This window comes from Theropithecus gelada, chromosome 7b (genome assembly GCF_003255815.1).
Source record: "Theropithecus gelada isolate Dixy chromosome 7b, Tgel_1.0, whole genome shotgun sequence".
Taxonomy (NCBI): Eukaryota; Metazoa; Chordata; class Mammalia; order Primates; family Cercopithecidae; genus Theropithecus; species Theropithecus gelada.
This window is the reverse complement of record NC_037675.1, coordinates 69,775,851-69,796,109: the sequence shown is the minus strand read 5'-3', so window position 1 is coordinate 69,796,109 and position 20,259 is coordinate 69,775,851. Positions and strand designations below refer to the sequence as shown.

General features: G+C 41.1%; 1 protein-coding gene across 9 annotated transcripts in view; it reads right to left on the bottom strand.

Moving 5' to 3' along the window:
- RAD51B (RAD51 paralog B) overlaps positions 1 to 20,259 on the bottom strand; it is an 848,991-nt gene that overhangs the window by 264,902 nt on the left and 563,830 nt on the right. For all 9 annotated transcript variants that reach the window (XM_025392668.1, XM_025392661.1, XM_025392662.1 and 6 more), the window contains one exon: positions 3,430 to 3,533. In XM_025392668.1, coding sequence (XP_025248453.1) covers positions 3,430 to 3,533 — 104 coding nt within the window. The remainder of the gene's footprint in view (positions 1 to 3,429; positions 3,534 to 20,259) is intronic.

Below are 20,259 nucleotides of genomic sequence, written 5' to 3'. Positions count from 1 at the left end.
CAAGTGATTCCCTTACCTCAGCCTCCTGAGTAGCTGGGACTACAGGTATGCGCCATCATGGCAGGCTATGTTTTTTTTTTTTTTTTGTATTTTTAGTAGAGATGGGGTTTTACCATGTTGGTCAGGCTGGTCTTGAACTCCTGATCTCAGATGATTCACCCACCTCAGCCTCCCAAAAGTGCTGCGATTACAGGCATGAGCCACTGCGTCCTGCCGAGAATCACTAATTTTAAGGTAATACTCAAGTCTCACCTTTTCCTGAAAAGACTTAATATGTCTCTGATGATGTTACCTTCCTTTGGATTCAAAGCAGTTACTGTTTTAACCACTCATTAGACAACAAATCAAACACTGCCTTGTGGCAGTGCCTCAGTATTAGTTTGTTTGGACCTCGAGGGCAGGAACTAGTCTTTACTTCTTCATATGCCCATGCCATGCACAGGGTAGACCAAAACATATTTTTGATGGTTTAAAACAACAACAACTACAAAAAGTAGGAGAGGCCATTTTAATTCTACTCTAAGAACATGTCTTTGGTAAGAATAAAAATGTTGCAAAAAGGGTGGGGCAGGACTGAAGCAGAGCAGGAAAAGAGTAAATAAAAGTCAAATGGAAAAAAAGCTAAATTAGTCCAAAAGAAAATGTTTTCCAGCTTCTTAAGAGAGTTTTTGCAAACACTGAAGCAGAATAAGCAAGAGAATTAACTTGGCTTGTGGCCCTGATAAGGAGATTTCTTTCTTGGTTCTAAAATTTTGCAAAGTTTCCAGGGTGTAAAGAAAATAATCAGCCAGGGAGGACTCCTTCCCTCGGACGACACAATTCAGTTCTTGGGTTAATCGGCTTGAAGGTCTGCTCAGCTTGACCTCACCCCCTTTCAGGACTGTGATCTGAAACTAAGCCTCACATTCAAGAGCCCTGGTGTAGAACTCAATGTCATAGAAACAGGATAAAACATAATCCTCATCCCATAACCTTGATCCCTGGGTGTAGTGGCCTCTGCTAGGGCATTGAAAAAAAAAACCTAAAAATCAAAAAACTATACCTGTTATCTTCTCTAAGTGGCTGGTGTCCCAGAGGTCTAACTACCCTAGAATGATCCAGGCACGTTCTGCTACTAAATGGTGTTATAAGGAAGTACTACTTGGTGCAATTACCTTAAATGTTAGCTTTAAAGTACTGTTTTGTGCACATATCCCAGAAAAGGCTTAGCTTCATAGGGCTTCTATAGTTTTTCATAAAAAAAAAAAAACACAGGGAAGACTCAGGGAATCACGAAGCACACCCTCTGCTAAGGCAAGATAAGGTCACCAAACAGAGACACGTTTTCTATATCAAACTTTATTCCAGTTATTAGGTCACAGGTTTAACAACTGGTCCCCAAAGGCATGCATATTTCTATAGATTAATTAAATGTATGTTCTTTGCCTGGGTTGGCCATTTTAACACTGGCCATGTTTTACATTAATTGTTTGAAAACATGATTCCAAGGCATCTTATTGCTTAGTAATGATAGTAACAAGTTGTCTTTTGTAAATTAAGATAACATGACTGACCCATCTAATGGGATGTGAGTTGATGAACTGTCACTGATCCATCCACACTTTGCTCCTGGTTCTCCTTATGACCACTGGCCTGCGTTTGACCTTGTCAGCCAAAAGCCAAGAGCCACCAACATCCTCCAGTTACCAAAGAAACATAAAAAAATAGCATTTGTCCTACCAGCTACTTCCTGTTGACACTGACTGGTTAATTTATTAAAACAAAAGAAAAAGTAAAATATGGCTCTGACTTCTTTATTCACTTATAAATTCTAACTGGAATTAGTAAAACTAGGATTTAGGAGCCTTGATTTCATGATACCATATATAATAGACGAAGTCATAAACTCCGTGTGTAACCGTAAGAATGGCTTCTAAAATCTAAAATCTAAAGCAGAGACAAACTACAAGTTTTGAAGGAGTGGGATCAAGGATCCATGAAAATGAATGAGTCAACACTGATTCACGAGGAATTTTGCTTCCTCTGATAAAGTTTACATAGGCGTGTTTGACAATCCTTAATGATATCCCTGAAAGGTGCAACACAGCTATTTAGCATGATTTACTACCAAAGGTCATTAGATTCTCCAGGAATATTTTGGAATGTGTTCCGCTAAAAAGAGAAATAATAGCTTCAGAACCTGGGATACCGGACTCATCAGGGAAAAGGTACCATTGAGGTAATGAGTAGTCCAGGGCCTGAAAACTCAAGAATGTTTCCCTGAATAAAACAAGCAACTCTATCTTCTCAGGCATGGCTGACTTGATCACCAAGCTGGAATATTATTTACATAGTCCAAGGCAAACCAAGAAGAATTCTCTGGTTTCTAACCAAGGGCATTTGGAAAATTATGTCTAGCACAGGCAATAGCTGATGCCTGTTTTTGATGATTCCTGCTTCCTTGGAAAAGAGCCAGTTTACCTAATGCAGGTAAAGGCAACAACAACTTTTCTGCCATTTTCTCCAGAAAGGATCACCAGAGTGACATTTCATGCCTCTGTATCTAAACAGCCTGGATTTGATATATATTTAGCAAGGTGGGTAAATCTGGCTTCTGAATTCTGTCCTATCCAAAAAATCAAAATAATCACCCATCTTCTTCTTCCTCCTGCTTTTAGGAGAAACTAGATTGAATCTGGTCACACAGCAGGATACAATTGAGGTTAGTCATCAGGAAAAAGACATTTTTTTATTGTGAAACATTTTACCAAAGCTTTACCAAAGAAGTCAGACAGTGGTGTCCTTTTCTTTGGAATGAAGAATGAAGAGAGAAGACTTAAAAGGAGGTAGAAGGTAAACTTTCTGGATGTAAGGGAAGGATTCTCACTTTTGGCCAGTATAGAAACCACAAATAGGGAACTATGAGACGGTGATCAACCATTTGGAGGTCTTTCTAGCATCATTCAGTACTTTACACTACAGGCGTATGCATTAATGCAAAAGTACCTATTATCTGGGGTAGTTTATTCACTTGGCAGCATCTGTTGGCCTAAGATTTTCAAGGTACACATACTCCAAGAAAAAGCATCATCATTATTTAATTCATATGCAAATTATCTAATCCTCAACAAATACATTCTAAGTGAAATTATCATTTAGAGATAGAGAATTGGATACCCTTAGAGACGTCGTCCTTGGTCACTTACAAATATCAGAGAAATGCTGACTTTGTGGGAATCAATTCTTACATATTTTCCTGTGTGTGACTTGTCTCCCCACTTTATTATAACTGCTGTTGGGACAAGCAGAAATGCTGGTTTCTTTATGTCCTACTAGCCAGTGCTGGCCCAGGACAGACAATGTGGCCAGCATTTTCAGAAGATGCTCAGATTGCTCAGTACATCTCATTCCCCAACCTTCATAGTCAGAGAATACTGTCAAAGCACTCACCTGTCTTCTCTCTGAATCAAGGTACTGGAGGATCAGCCGGGTATTCACACTGTGACTCCAGGTATTTCCTAGTGCAGCTATCACACAGCTGGATCCAGAAGTGCCTGAAATGAAATGGTAAAAGCATGCTTTCAGATGCCCTTTCTTGAGATGGCATTTCACATGAAGTTCAGACATTACTCATTGCCCAGAGAGCACTTGGAGGCTCAGTTCATTACCACAGAACTTGAGGAATTAGTGAAGTAGGACAGGGGTTAAGGAATGTGAGACAACAAACCAGCAGGGGTTTCCTTCAGCCTGGGTGAAAGTGACCACTACTGGGCCAAATAATAACAGAGTTATATATCAAAAAGAGGTTGCATTGCAAGACAGCTCAGAGCCATTGCTACTAGTAAATGTAGCCATTCAATATCAAAGGCATAATGCTACTCCACAGAATAAGAACCAGTTATGAAATAGTCTTAGTTTAATAGAGTTGTTAGACATTTTTAGCTTGACAAGAGTCTTAACTCAATTTTCCTTATCAATATAGAAATGGTGGCATATACATATAAAATTCCCTTGTCCTCCCACCCCTTGTATACACACCCAAAAAAGGAATCTGGAAGATCTCAAAATTTCATAGGTGATCTGTTTTAGACATCCCTATTCCAAGAAAAACATTCCTTTACCTTCTAAGACTTTCCTATAAGGAGGAGGGTCTGAAGTAAACTTTATCTGAGTTCCTAGCCTCCTCCAAGTTGCATCTTACATCTCCAAAGCTTTGTTGACCCTTCTTGACATCACCATGAGAAAACCCTTTCTGCTCCCTACCTCCTCCTTCCCCCTTGAAGGCAAGCCAACAAGTCCTGCTGTATAGAAGCCAGCTCCCACTATCATGTCTAGCACATCCCATGGCCTCCTCTGAACCCCTGTGCCCTGTGCCCGAGGGCTCTTCTGAACCCACTTTGGCCCTGGGCCATGACAGGAATCCTAACCTTAGGAGGGCACAGTTGGGCATTTAGTGTGCCTTGTAGCCTCCAGATATGATCTTTTTTCTATGAGGAGACTACATACAGGTTGAAGTCCACTGAATAAGTTAAAACAAAATGAGATCTTGAGTGTGTCATCTGTTGCCCCCTTACTGCATCATCTGATTTGTATGCCTCAGTGTGGAGTAGGAATTGGTCTTTTGTTTCCAGGGCAAACACCTTCCAGGGTGGTCTACTAACTGCACATGGCCTTAAGCACCTGGGCCCTAATGCTACAATAGACAAATGTAGTTCAGTGGTTCTTGGCTGGAGGGTGGTTTAAAGTGTTCGCAGTGTTACTGGCATCTAGAGGGTAGAGGCTGGTGATGCTGTAACCATTTTATAATGCTTAGGACAGCATCTTACAACAAAGAATTATCCAGCCCAAAATATAGCAGTGCTGAAGTTGAGAACCCCAGGGTCAGATAACACCAACCATATATGTATATATTTCCTGGTTCAAGCAGGAACAGGAATGAATGAGATGGAAATCAATAACCAAGGTCTCAATAAGCCTGGGGATATCAGATTGAAGGAGAATTCAGGGTAAGAAAGAATAAAATTTGGGGTAACCTCAGTTCATCATGCACACAGTTCAAAATATGCACAAATTAATGTGAAAACAAATAATCTAGATTGTTCCGATCTGATCACATCATTCCCCTACTTAAAACGCCTTCAGTAGTCCTTCATGCCTGAGATTAAATACTGTCTCCTGAACAATGCACGCTGAGCACTTTGTCAGCTGCCTCTGCATCTCTCTCTGGCTTCACCTCTCTCAGCCCCCTCACTGGATGGTCTCCCATGACCTCCTGACTTCCCTGGCCTCATCCTCCTTGACCTCTTGTCAGCAGTTGATAAAGCTTCCCCCTTCCTTGGCATCCAATCTACTGGCCTCTTCTGCTTCTCCTTTTACCATGTTGATTACTCCTTTCCTTTCTCTGCCTTTGTTTTCTCTTTCTTCTTAGTTGTGGGTGGACCTTAGGGAGTGGGGCATGACCACATTTTTTCTTGTCTAATACCAAATGCTTTCAGTGTCCAGGAAAATAATGTACATTAGTAAAGAGGCCAGGTGCTTGCATATTAACATGTAGAAATTCTTTACCCACACTAAGAGAGACAGTCTTTACCATTTTTCTTGAAATTCACAACCCTCTCCATCTGACTTTTTACTTTCCCTTTTTTGATAGAAATAGACTTATAGAAAAATATTTTCTACTATAAGAAAACCAACACTGCAAGGGCAATAGCAACTACATTTGCATTTTAGAAAAACAGCTCTATTGAGATAATTTGCTATCATACATCCTCTGATTTCAAGTGGCTGTTGCTATATTCACAGAGATGTTCAGCCATCACCACCATTAACTGTAGAACATTTCATCCCCCTAAAAAGAAATCCCACACCCACTGGCCACCAGTTCCCAACACCCCATTCCCTGCCTACCTCCAGCTCTTGGCAACCATTAACCTATTTTTTCTTTTTCTCTATAGATTTAGTAACTGACTTTCAATTAAAGCCTTAGGAGATGAGGGGAAGTGGTGAGTACTGTGGTGAGTTCGAGAATTCATCCAGGATCTCAAGGGGGCAGTCTCTGTTCAGCTCTAGCTGTTGTTGTCATGTGGCAATGTGAGTTCATAGTTAGTCACATCTTATTTACTTATTTTAAAATTGTAAAAAACTTTTACAATCACATCTTTTGATTTTTAAAAATCATAGTGATATGATTTTTTAATTGTGCTAACATCAAAGTGCAATTTTGATTTTTAAAACGGAAGCCAGAAATCAACGCTTTAAGTATAATTTCCAGATTTTAAAATGTTGGTTTAATATGTATACTTCTAAAAACACACAAATAAACATGTTTTTGAGCCAGATATGCCTCATTCCCATCAAGCCTGCAGTGTCTGCTCTACATGGCATGGCTCCACTTTGAAAAGGATGAGAGCCCGTTCCACAAGGTGGATGGTTTCTACGCCTTTGTCTCAACCTTTGGCTTGTCTCAACACTTGTCTTCCATTTTTAACCACAAGAACTGCAAGCCTACATCATAAATTTTAGCACTGCAGATTCAGTATCATCGAAGCAAGCTCATATTTTCCCATATAAATCTACTCCTCCATCTCTGTTCCTTCCTTTGACCCTCCAGTTAATCTGGTTTAAAACCTCAGCTCCATTTTTAAAATGTTTCCTTCTCTCCTGCTTCTTCTCACTTGCAATGAATTGAGAGGTGTTACTGATTTAACTGTAAAATCCTACCTATATCCATCCATTCATTTCTCCTACCTCACCCTTAGATCCATTCCTAACTCTCCATTCCCCCTAACTCAACCTTAGACCCACATTAGCTTTCACCTGGTGTGACTGCTTTAGTTGCCTATTGTCCATGCTGCTGTCACTTTCTCCCTATTAAAGCCATCCTCTGTTTTACTACTTGATTAACCTCCTCCAAGCACACACCTAAGCATACCACCCTCCCATTTACAACCATCATGCTCAAAAACTTTCAGTGGCTCCCAAGTGCCTTCAGAGAATTCTAAATTCCTAACACTGGCATTCAAGAACTTTCTACCCTGTGCCCACCTGCCCTTCCAGACTTCTTCCCCCTGCTCCATTTCCCACATCTGTGTTCCTACTTAATCACTTATTTCCCATGCCCCTCCCTCATCTGGAACTCCCCTATGTTCACATGTCCCAAATCTACTCTGCCTTCAATGCTACTTTCTATGTGCCAATTTCTCTAATCTTCACAGAAATAATGTCTTCCTCCTGTAAACTTCTATAATACTTTATTTTACTGTCTCACATTACAATCATTTTCTACCTGTGGTATATTATTTGTGTGTGTTTCTTATCATCTTTAATACAGAGTCATGCTCTGCATAATGATGTTTCAGCAAATGACAGACTGCAAATATGACAGTGGCCCCATCACATTATCATGCAGCTGATAAATTCCTATCACTTAGTGATGTCACAGCACTGGTAACATCATAGCACAATGCATACTCGCATGCTAGTGGTGATGATTGGTAAATAAACCTACTGTGATGTCAGCTGTATAAAAGTACAGCACTTACAATTATGTATAGTACATAATACTTGATCTTACTAGAGTATATGTATTTACTATACTTTTAATCAATATTTTAGAGTCTATTCTACTTTTAATAACCAGTTTAGTAAATATAAAAACCAGTTATATAGCTACTATACTTTTGTGTATTTACTATATTTTTATTGTATCTACATTTATGTATTTACTATATATACTTTTATGTAGTTTATGTATTTACTATACTTTTAATGTATTTACTATACTTTTAATTATGATTTTAGAGTATATTCTACTTATTTTTGAAAGTTAACTGTAAAACAGCTTCAGGCAGATCCTTCAAGAGGTATTGCAGAAGAAGGCATTATTATCATAGGAGATGACAGTTTTATGTGAGTTATTGCCCCTGAAGACTTTCCAGTGAGACAAGATGTGGGGGTGAAAGACAGTGATATTGATGATATTGATCCTGTGTAGTCCTAGGCTAATGTGTGTGTCTGTGTCTTAATTTTTACCAAAAAAGTTTAAAAAGGTAAAAAAAACTCAAAAACAGAAACAAGCTTATAGAATAAGGATATAAAGAAAATGTTTTTGAACAGCTATGCAATGTTTATATTTCAGTTATGTTATTAAAAGATCAAAAAGTTAAAAAAATTAAAAAATTAATAAAGTAAAAAAGTGATAGTAATCAAAGGTTATTACTAAAGAAAGAAAAATGCCTCCATCAATGAATGTAGCCTAAGGATACGGGGTTTATGAAGTCTACAGTGGTGTACAGCAGTGTCTTAGGGCTTCACGTTCACTCATCACGAGGTGCACTCACCAACAGACCCAGAGCAACTCCACTCCTATAAGCTCCAGTCATAGTAAGCGCCCTACACAGGTGTATCATTTTTCATCCTTTTACCATTTTTATTGTACCCTTTCTGTTTAGATGTGTTTAGATACACAAATACTTACTATTGGGTTCCAATTGCCTATAGTATTCAGTACAGCAACATGCTGAATGGGTCTGTAGATTAGGAGCAATGGGCTATACCATATATCCTGGGTTTGTAGTAGGCTATTCCATCTCAGTTTGTGTAAATACATTCTATGGTGTTCACACAATGTCAAAATTGCTTAATGATGCATTTCTCAGAACCCATCTCCATTGTTAAGTGACATATGACTATATATTACAAAGAGGCCAAACCCACGTCTGATATATGTCAGCATGCCTGAGTTAACACAAGGTCTGAGACACAGAGCAGGCTTATAAACACTGACTAACTGACTAATTAAAAAGTTATTTCCACTAAATTTTGAATCATATTATATCCTTGTTTTGGCAGCAGGTTTACATCCTTAATTCTATCTTGCTTAGCTAAAATTAATAGGTTTACATTTTTCAAGTAAACTCTAAAAGTTAGTTGCTTAGATGCCTGCTAAGTGATGGGATGAAGGGAAGCTGAGCTCTAAAGTGTGTCAAGAAAAAGCTACATGTGAGTAATTAGGAGTCGCTAGTTAAGTGCGCAAACATTTTCTTTTTTGGTGATAAACTGTAGGAGTTTCTCAGGTCTATAGGAAGACACAGGATGTCTTCAGAGATTGAAGCCACATTTGGGCCAGGAGCAACTATTTAAAGGACTCCACGTTGCTAAACCAATAAGAATAGTATAAAAAAGTACCCATGCATTTGGTTGTTTTCTGGACAGGTAAACCCAAGTCTTAAGTAAGGGCCATGAGTACAGATGACCACAGAAAAGTTTCCAAAGGAAACCCTGAGTGAGCAAGCTTGACTGTAGTCTACTATAGACTTCAAAAATATCCATTTGTATTTTTAGGAGCGCTTACAAACATTAATCCACCATAAAAGTAATAACAGCAAGGCCTTGAAAGTTAATGATAATGAAAGGCAATTAAAAAAAATTTTTTTTTGACACAGGGCCTCCCTTGTTGCCCAGGCTGGAATGCAGCAGTATGATCATAGCTCACTGTAACCTTGAATTCCCATGCTCAAGCAATCCTCCCACCTCAGCCTACCAAGTAGCTGGGACCATAGGCACATGCCACCACGACTGGCTAACTTATTTTTATTTTTTTGTAGAGACAGGGTCTCACTATGTTGCCCAAAGTGGAAAGGCAATATTTTTTACGGTACTATGTGCTAGGCATTATGTAAGCTTAAATCTTGTTGAGCTTCATATCTTAGTTACATCTTTTTTTATCCTTACAACAATTCTATGAGGTGAGTAATATTAACATCCCTATTGACAGAATGAGGCTATGAGAAACGAAGTCACTCCAGTTCACATGGTTAGTTACTGACACAGCCAGGGTTCGAAACTGGGCCAACTGAGTCTTAACCACTACTCCAATTAGCTTTCTTTGGGCTTATCATGTCTCTCATGTCAAATACCGTGTTATTCTGCCAGCCCACAAGGGCCTTGAGAGCTCAAAGGCCCATCTCCGGGAGGACACTGATGGAAGTGTGTCATGAGGATCTTATCACTCATCTGAGCTCTGCATGTCACTCAGGCTCCATACTCGGCTTCCTCTGTTCTGATGTACAGCGATAACCCAGGGCAAGGGGTTTCCAGAAAGACAGCATGTCCTCTGGCTCAGCAAGTTACTTAATTTCACTCAACTGGCCCAGCAGCTGGATTCACGCAAGTCGGGTGGCCTGGAACTGACCCTCTCTGGTTGTAGAATTAAAAATCTGGTAAGGATAGGAAAGATAGTTCACTTAACAGGGCCTCAAGTATAGGAAAGCAATTGAAGGGTGATAGAAGTGATAGGATCACTTGAGAGAGGGAGGCAGGGAAACTGTAAGTTACTACAAAGTTGTGACCTTATTTTAAACTAGAAAACTTAGTGGTCTCTTATGTCTTTTGACTTTCAAGCATTCCTGTGAGAGGGCTGGCATAAATAATTGTTAATGCTGTTGATGGGAAATTTAAAGTAGGAGGAATCTGCCTACTGGCTTTTAAGAAAAGGTGATTTCCTGCTAGATGACCTAATTGGTTAGGAAACAGATAAGTGACCTTTCTCTATGTTCACTTTAAGAGGAAGTTCTAAAAATTGAGGTGCTTGCTCCCTCTCTCTCCTTTTTGATGATTGTGATATTTAGACCTGCCAAAGCAGTATAACTTCATTGTCTGGAATTAGGTTAATTCCAATACAAATACAAAAATCAAATACGTGAACTGAGCTTTGAAAATATTTTCATTTTTGAGGATTTTCATTGTTATGGGATTGAGCCTGTAGAAGTCTCTGTGTAAGCTACATAGAGCAAATCTAATTTATTCACACTGAAGTCAGGGCTCTCTATAAAAGACTGTGGGAACATTCATTCTCCACTCTCTCAGAGACTCTTTTAGGTAAGTCAAAGCATGTTCTCTTTCTGTGACTGCTAACCCATCTGTAAAATGCGAATAATAATTCTGGCCTCCAGGCAACCAGAGGTTCTTGGTGACCCTTAGATGAAGATACTTGATATGTATAAGTGACAGGAACAATGATGATCAAACACTGAAGATGAAATTCTAGGGAGGAAAGAAGTTTAATCATTATCTCCTGCATTTTTTATTCTGTTAACAATGAGGCAAGATAGTAAATCTTAGTTGCAAAGTGGTTACAACACATGATTTGGATTCTGCAATATCTTTCATGACTATCTTTTGGATCCAATTCCTTACTCATTTGGTGTGGGAGTTGGTTATGAAGACGAATTTCTCACAAGGCAAGGAGCTGTCTCTCTGCTCTGTATACATGGGGTGTAGCCCTCGTGCAGTCAGACTGGAGGAGGATAACCAGGTTGCTATGTAGCCTTGATTTCCAAAAAGGTGATGGGCTTCTGGTACCAACCCGTGTCAGTATTTAGAAGAGGCTTGTTGGAAAGCTCTTAATGAGAAAGCTCCTTCTCCGAAAACATTTCAATTTATGACTCCTGTGCTAAGCATTTCTAGGAGATCAAACTGAATCTCTAGTGCATAACAGAAAAGCGTTTGCCCTGTAGCAAAAGGGTCAACTTTAAAAGAATGATTTTCCATGTTTAAAAAAAAAAAGTCAAAAAAACAAAGCAATGACTCCCAGAATAGGAACAGAGGGGAAGGAAAAGTTCATGGCCTTAGCGGACTGGATATTCTGGATATTTGGTCCCTCCAGCCCCTGCAGATGAAAGCCCATTTATTTAGAGTAGAAATAGGAAATTTAAAAAAAACAAAGGAATAACAACACCTAAAAATGTTTTCAGGATTGAAATAAATCCAGGAAAGAAGATGGTATGTTACCACTGGAACTGTATTCTCCTTCTTAGCTCTTGTCCTCACGTCCTGAAGCACATTCCATGTAATGCATGATAGCCTGTGGCCAGCTGCTGGCTAGGAGGCAGGACCCTGCAGTTCTATTTCTGACTCCGTCTGGGCTTTTGAAGAGAACAGGTGGGAGAAGGAGAGTAGTGTAACAAAGAACCTCAGAGTAGGCCTCAGTAATGAGCAGTTACCTAACCTCGCTAAGCCTCAGTTTCCTCATCCATGACAAGAAGGGGTGAATGACCTTAAAATTTCCTGCCTTATTAAAAAACTTTGTGTCTTTGGTATTTTGATGATGTGGCTGAGTTCCTCATTGAGAACCTCACTTGTTCCAGGAAGTTTGAGAATGCTCCACGCCATGTGCTCTCTTTGAATCGATGTGCCCTATCCAGCACCCGTTTATGCTTGAAGACAGCACAGGTATGGGTTCTTTTGCTGATAGCAGATTTCTCTCCAGACTAGAGATTTTCTTAGTCTACCCTACTTAGTAAGACTTTATGATGGGTAAACCTGTGCTGACCAGTGGCCAAGTCCCAGCAAACACAACTTCATAGTAACAAAGCTTAAAGACTGAGTGCGAGACTAGGGATCAGAAGGACGTTATCATCCATTCAATTCAGCTTCTCCTGTTCAAAACTAGGCCCCTGGCACTTGCTGAGCATGGTTCTTTATTGGATCATCCATTTGAACTGGGGAAGGGACTGAGAATCTTGGTTACCTCTCTTGGCAGGTCATCAGTTCTTGTTCCATACAACACAGAATTTCAGCAACAAAAGGTGAAGAGGATGAGTAAGTTATTAAAGTAGGGAAACTGCCTAGAATAGGGCTATTTTTAGAATAAAGATTCAAGATGACCTACAAGCTCTGTGAGACCACAGGACAAAGGTGTCAAAGAAAAGAGACTGGGATAGGCTCAGACATTTACCCTCCAGCAAAATTAATTTCCTTGGGGGCTTGTGGTTCACTAACTGAATCTGTGAACCAGCTGTATTTAGGGTGCATTCTACTTCCTTGGGTCTCTAAAACTGACAATGGTCTATAGGTCAGGTTCCAACGGAAGTGATATTTCTGACCTAGCTCTATAAATAGAGCACTGGAAAAAACCCATCAGCTGCAATGGCTCAGGGACCACACGCTATCTATTAAGTAAGCAACCGCAGTATTTGTGCTATCATTTTAGATAAGAAAAAATATATCTTTTGTTATTTATAATCTTCTGAGCTTTGAGATTCTCAAAATACTTTAAAGCTATTAGTCATCTTTCAGATTTATAAATACGGGATCTGAGGCATAAAACTATGTAATAACTGCTTCAACTAATGCCATTTACCCACCGAGGAAGGCATTTGGCTTGTAAAGAATGGGCTGCTTCATTTTAGTAAAGCAGAAAATTTCATTCCTGATGTCTCTTGGCTGGAGGTGAAAGGAGTGAATGCAGTCCAGAGGCTTTACTTGCACAACATACCTAGGCTGATCCAAGTCTCAGTAAAACTCGTTACTGAGAAAGGTAAGAAATGTGAAGCAGAAGACAGGAAGAAGTGAGGCAATCAGAACCTCTGGAATGCAAGAGTTAGGGATAGATCCTCCATAGCACAAGGTAGGGTAGAAGCGGGGGTGAGCCATCCACTAGGCTAGAGACTGGTATGCACAAATCAGTCAGCAACTCCACTGGCTCATGGATAGGGAGAAAATACCTTCAGTTTCCCAGAGTCTTAACAAAATACTTTAAGTTCTCATCCAACCAGGACATTTTTGAAAATGAAATGGGGACATTTTAATAGTTATACTGGGATAACAGAGATAAACTGAGCTTGCTCTGAGAAAACCAAGACATATGTTATCCTACAGAGATACCACGTAGGAACTGTCCAGAATCACAGTGAGAACGCTCACTTTATAAGAAGAGCTTCAGTCTGGAAGTAGGGGATGCTGTACTAGGCTTCTTTGCTGTGTCTGCAGTGTCGATCATCAAGGTCTCAAAGATGGCTAGGAAAACAATAGTAGGCATAAGAAGAACAGAACTAGATTGTCTGAATAAAAAGAAGCAATCTCCTCCCATCAGCTCAACTCCCAACATTCTCCAGGAGGCCATGCCCCTGGACTTTTTCTCCAATAATACAGCTTTCCTCTTGCTACCTTCTACTTAAGGAAAACAAACAAACAAAAAATCCTGAATCATGACTTGTAGTTAAATCTCTTGACCCTTTGCAAATAAGTTTTTAATTAAAAATAAATTCACTCATTACAGAAAACACATATTACCCTTAAGTAAATACTAGCAAAATAAAACAAAGAAAACAAAAACACAACCATTTAAAGAAATCTGTGGCACTTTCTCTTTAAATTTAGGCTTCATTCAAGACAAGCCAGAAAGATGCTTGCATAAAATATGGGGTTTTTTTTCCCCCCCACAATGTGTTCTATCTGCTCACCATGAAATCTTCAGACCACACCTTTCAGCTGTCCTGGTATGAGCTTTGCTTTCCTGCTCCCATTGTAGAGTCAGAGGCAGCAGGAGGATAACAGAGTTGAATTCTAGTAAGTCTTGTGTACTATACATGGTCAGCATCTCATTTTTTGACCAGTTGATATTTGTTTCAGGTGGCACTGGCTGAGGCAGAAGGAATACAGCTGCTGATTCTGATCTCACACTGGGTATAGCCCTGAGTGCTGGAAAAAACATCACCCTCGGAAGTGTGCATGCAGCCAGCTGCCTTTGGAGAGAGCTGGGAAGGGTGTAAAGTGGCCATGTCCTTTACCAGACACTCTTTCTGGGGAAGATTCAAACTATAGTGAAGTAACATTCGGTAGCTTTATATATCCAATGAAGTAGTTTGGGACAAGGACAAAGCCAGGTGCCACCCACGTGACTGAAGCAAGGGGACACACTAGCAGTCACGTGGTTTGCCTTCAGGAAATCAGCTCACAAGGCAAACCCAGGACTGGGAGAAGGTCCTCTGCCCAGGCCTTAGCTTGTGAAGAATCAGGCCTGGGTAAGCCTGTTCCTGCTTCAGGCCCACTTTGGATCACTGGCACTTTGCAAGCAGTAAGAACAGAAGAGAAAAGAAATGTGATTTGTTTATTAGGAAATATGTTCTTGAAGAAAAGTTTTTCTGGGAGAACATCAATGGCTTTAAAAACCATTAATGCAAAAAGATATTTCAACTAAAATGCCATGTCTAATCCTGGACTGCATCCTGGAAAAAACTGCCATAGAGTACATTATTGGGACGCCTGGCAAAGTTTGAATATTGCCAGTATGTTAGATAATAGTACTGTATCAATACTAATTTCCTGGGTGAGATAATTGTACTGTGGTTATGTAAGAGAAATTCTTGTTCTTAAGGGATAAATGCTGAAGTATTTGGGGATGAAAGGATATGATATCTGTAATTTGCCCTCAGACGGTTCACCAAAGATAATTATAATAAGTTAACAATATTATAAAATAAATTGGTAACTAATATACAAGAGATAAAAACACATGAGGCAAAATGTCAAAAATCAGGTAAAGAGTTGGGCGCGGTGGCTCAGGCCTGTAATCCCAGTACTTTGGGAGGCCGAGGTGGGTGGATCTCGAGGTCAGGAGATCGAGGTCATCCTGGCTAACATGGTGCAACCCCATCTCTACCAAAACTACAAAAAATTAGCTGGGCGTGGTGGCAGGCGCCTGTAGTCCCAGCTACTCGGGAGGCTGAGGCAGAAGAATGGTGTGAACCCGGGAGGTGGAGCTTGTAGTGAGCCGAGATCGTGCCACTGTACTCCAGCCTGGGCAACAGAGCGAGACTCCGTCTCAAAAACAAAAACAAAAACAAAAAAATCAGGTAAAGGGTATAAGGGAGTTCAATGTACTTTTCTTGGAACTTTTTTGTGGGTTTGAACTCTCCTTCCCCCCACAAAAAATTAGTGTGAAAATGTAGGTTGACATTCCCTGAGAGATTACTTGGTCATTGATATAAAATCAGGACATGGGATTGGATCTCCAGAGAAATTACTAGGGCATTCATATGTTTCCATACATCAGAATCATCTATTAACTTTTTAAAATGCAGAATCCTAGGTTCCATCCCAAACCTGATGAATCAGAATCTCTGGAGGTGATGCCCAAGAGTCCATATTTTCAAAAACCTCTCTTAGATGATCCTAAAATATGCTAACATTTGAAAAAAATCATGTATTAGGCATTTGCTGTTTTGCCTGCAATTACAGACTCCTCAGATCCTGCAGACAGTCCATGTACCATCATGCATGCATTTGTATTAGAAAATCTCCACCTAGTATCTTGTGATGTGGCTCTGTGTCCTTTTAATCTCGGAAGACATCATTCTGGAGAATGCTCTTTGGCCCAGTTTTTTAAGACCGACTTAATCCCCCACCCTACTTCCCAAGAGGAATAGAGAAAAGAGATGTAAATACCCTTTAGAACTGCCATAATTCATCTGCTCGGAGCTGTTGTCCAAGGAGACACTCCAAATACTATTTCAGAGAGGCGTGGTAGGAGGGGCAGCTGATAGCCTGGGCATGAAACAGGCCAGGGCTGGTGACCGGGCCCAGGTCCTCACTCAGAGACCCTCAATAAGGCCCCTCCTCAGTCATGCTCCTTGACCTGCATTGCTTCAAGACACCAAACAAGCATCAGCTTTCAGAGTTCACACTCTCCTGTGTTTCCTCAGTGACAGCAGGAATAGAGTGCAAGTAGGGGAGCAAAAAGAATCAAGTGGGACAGAAGACAGAAGGGCTGAAGTGCTTTGAAAACTCCAGAGTGCCTAAGTGCATCTGATGAATTCGACTTAAAGTGCTTCCTTTGATCCCACAACATGGATACAATCCTAATTCCCATTTCATAGGCAGAGAAGTAACCTGACCACCAAAATCCACCTGGTCAGAGGGAGAGCTGGGCCCCGGCCCAGGCCTTCTCCAGCTTTAGCTGTCCCAGCCGCCTGCCGCTCTGGCACTGGAGAACACGTCGTGGTGGAGAATGCTTTCAATTATCACCTTGCCCAGAGTGTGAGGATTTATGGTTATGCTTTCCTCCCTCCCCATCTCCATCAGCCTCTTTGGGAAGCAGAGGATCCTGATAGGAATCAGCATATGTTCCTGCGTGGGAGGGAATGGAATGCTGGCCTCACATATGTTTGCTGCCCTCGAGGCTCTGAGAAGCGGGTGGGGGAAGAAGTAAAATGTTGACATTTGGTGGAGGCAATCCCAGTGTCCTCTGCTCCCAGAGTTTTAGACAAGAACCCGAGGGTTTTCATTTCCCACACTGGTGAATTCACTCTGGCTGCCAAGTTCCTTCAATGCAGTGTGCTTCCTTGGCCATCTGGAATCGGCTTTCTAAGGCAAGGCAGAGGGAAGCTGCCGCACTTCTCCTTTTGGGTGCCTGCACATACACAAGAGGGGTGTCCCCATGGCCACCATGCCAACACAAAGCTCACCACAAACTGGGGCCACAGGAGGGAGGAAAACTCCATTTGTGAAAGGAATTCACAGCTCACAAGTTTCAAGGTCCAAACAGTGTGCAGATTACCAGGGTGTGGGGCTTAGGCAACGGAGATGACCTTGCTTTAACTTCCTCAAGTATCTCTTGACAAGCATGTCCCAATCCCCGGGGAGTGGAGGGTAGGGCAGTCAAGTACTTTCAGGCAGTTGCCTCATGGCGGGAGAGGGAACTTATGAACAAAATGTGCTGAGGCTAGCAGGGTTATTTTAACTGGGGGAACTGGTTTTGGTGGCAGTAGCCAGTCAGTTCACATCTGCAAAATATGAATTCTTAAGTAAACCAGTTTCCTTCTTCCTCGAAGGCCAATGCTTATCCAGAAATGGGCCAGAACTTTGGGTTTACTGCAAATGACCAGCATCAGCAAAGTGATCAAGACCACCACCTTTGGATAATGTGTCCTACATCTCAGATGTCAGTTGATATAAGACATTCCAGTAAAGAATTATGAGGTAACATTTTGGGATAATTGTTGTGTTCCAGGCTAAACACCTTACATACATTATCTCTATGAGGGTGGTACCATTATCATACCAATTTTCTAATGAAGGAAGCTGCGCTACAAAGAAAGTGATTTGCCCAAGGCCACCTGGCAAGTGGCAGAGTCAGGATTTAAACCCCAGAGTCTGATTCATTATTTTTCTTTTCATTGTTTCTTTTGGCCATTTATAAAGTATTGCAAGAAGGGCCATTAATCTCCCTTTCTAGGAGGGAAAACACATGGAAACCACCCCCCCCACCCAATTTTCTGGACATCCCATTCATTTTCTTTTCCTCATTAAATTAAAATATTCAGTTTCTTATTCAGAGTCATCTAGGCCTTTCTAGAAACGCATATTTTAATAATGTTCTCTCCCTATTGTTGGGAAATGCTTAGTCATATGATAGGTTTCTAGAAATTGATATCAAAAGAAAAATAAATCTCCAGATTTTCTCCAACTGAAAATATGTAAGGTGATCCCAGTTGCCAAAATCATGACTGGCTTTCCTTCTATGACTATAATCTCCACATCTGGTTCACCTTCTTTGCCAGAAGTACATGATCATACACCTTTTTGTGTCTTAGGATGTTTCTCTATTTTATGACATTTCTAAATAGAACTGCTGTGTTAATCATCATTATAATCTGATAACTACATTATTTCTTTTATCAGTGTTCACTCTACAATGAAAAAATAAAGCAGCAGCAGGCGAATATGAAAGAATAAGAAGAGCCCTGCAGACAACCCGTTAGCCCATGTTTTCATCTGTAAAGTGGATGTGGGATGGGAAGAGGGACAATGACATAGTACCGACCAGGTTCCAGAAACTATTTCGAGTGCTTTACATGAGAAAAATCTCTTAATTGTCTCAACATCCATAGGAAGTATATCTCTAGTGTTGCCCCTATTTTATAGATGACAAAACCTTACCAATATCTGTATAGCTAGTAAGTAGGAGAGACAGGATTCAATCTGTCAGCCCAACTCTGGCGGCACCCGTGTCCCCACCCTGTGATCCTGACAGGCAGCCACAGCCAGGAGTCCTTGTTTTAGATGTTTCCCATGTCTGCCGCTGAACTAGACCCTAACAGTGGATTCTTAGTACATCCTTACCCAAGGATAACCCATAAGTTTTCATGACATTACCACGGACTCGTCTTGCTTGTGAAACCAAGTAATAGTACAAACAGAAGAATCATGTGTTAAGAATTTTTCAAAGTAAATGATTCTGTCATCATTATTCGTAAAGAAAGTGATGTGCCCAAGGTCACACACTTGGTCACTGGTCAGTCCTGGGACAAACACCCCTTGATGTCCAGCCCTTGAGTCAGGATGACTGCTTCATCTAGAAGGCACCATGGGCACTCTGCCTGAATCCAGGAACCTCTGGAGTTGTATATGGCGCTGTCTAAGACAAAGGAAACCGCTATACCAGCTCCACAGAAGCCCTGGCTCTAAATTAAAAACAGCACAACAATAACATTGCAGCAACAACAAAATAGTAATAAAATAAAAGGTGAGAAAACTCAAGAGCATAAAAATTTCCTTAAACTGATCATCAAGGAAAGGAAAGGGAGGGATCCTTCTTTAAAGAGGCAAGTGCCTGCCAGCAGGAACCTAAAACTCATTATTATTCTGTATTTTCTTTTTTCATGACTAAAAAGTTTTTCTATCCTCCCCATTCCTATCCCTATCAAAAGAATAACCCCCCCGCAAGACAATCACAAACTTTAAAAGTAGCAAGCCCTCACTTCAAACAACGTGTAAAAATAAAAATTCAAAAACCCATAGTGTTTGCAAAACAGCTTTGTGTGGAGGAAGGGCAAATCTTATCTTAAGAGAGGCTAATTTCATAGGATTGGGCAAAAAGAGGAGAGGTAGAAAGGGTGGGAGCACAGAAGAAGGGGAGGCGGGAGAGGAGGGGATAAAGGAGGAAGAATCGCTGGCTTTAAAAAGCAACATTGTCCAGAGAGGTGAAAGGGAACAGATGGCCGTGGAGAATGTGGCCCTCAAAGCCTGAAGAAAGGGGCGATGCCGACAGATCTTGCTGTTTCCCATTGATGCCTGAATGTTCTGGTGTGGGGAAGCCGAGGCCAGTGCAGGGGACGGACCTCTGTTCCCAGCAGCTCACTGGGGCACTGGCGCTGAGGCTCACTGAGAAAAAGAGCAGGCGGGGGTGATGGGGGCGGGAGGCAGCTGTGGCCGCGGAGGGAAAGGACAGTGAGCAGCATCGGAGACGTGCGGCTTCCACAGCCTTCTCTTTTGGCCCAGCCCAGGGAGGTCAGCCCAGTGCTGGTCTTTGCCCTGGCAGAGGTGAAGTAAAGGACAGGAGCCAGGGCCCAAAGCCTCGGCATCCTTCCCCTCAAAACCCACTGGGGGAGGCCTGTCTGGGATAAAGTAGATACCTTGGGGGAGGGAAATGAAGAAAATATTCCAAATGCTTTCAGAGGATTGAGACATTCAAATTACAATAAACAAGAAATCTGGGTC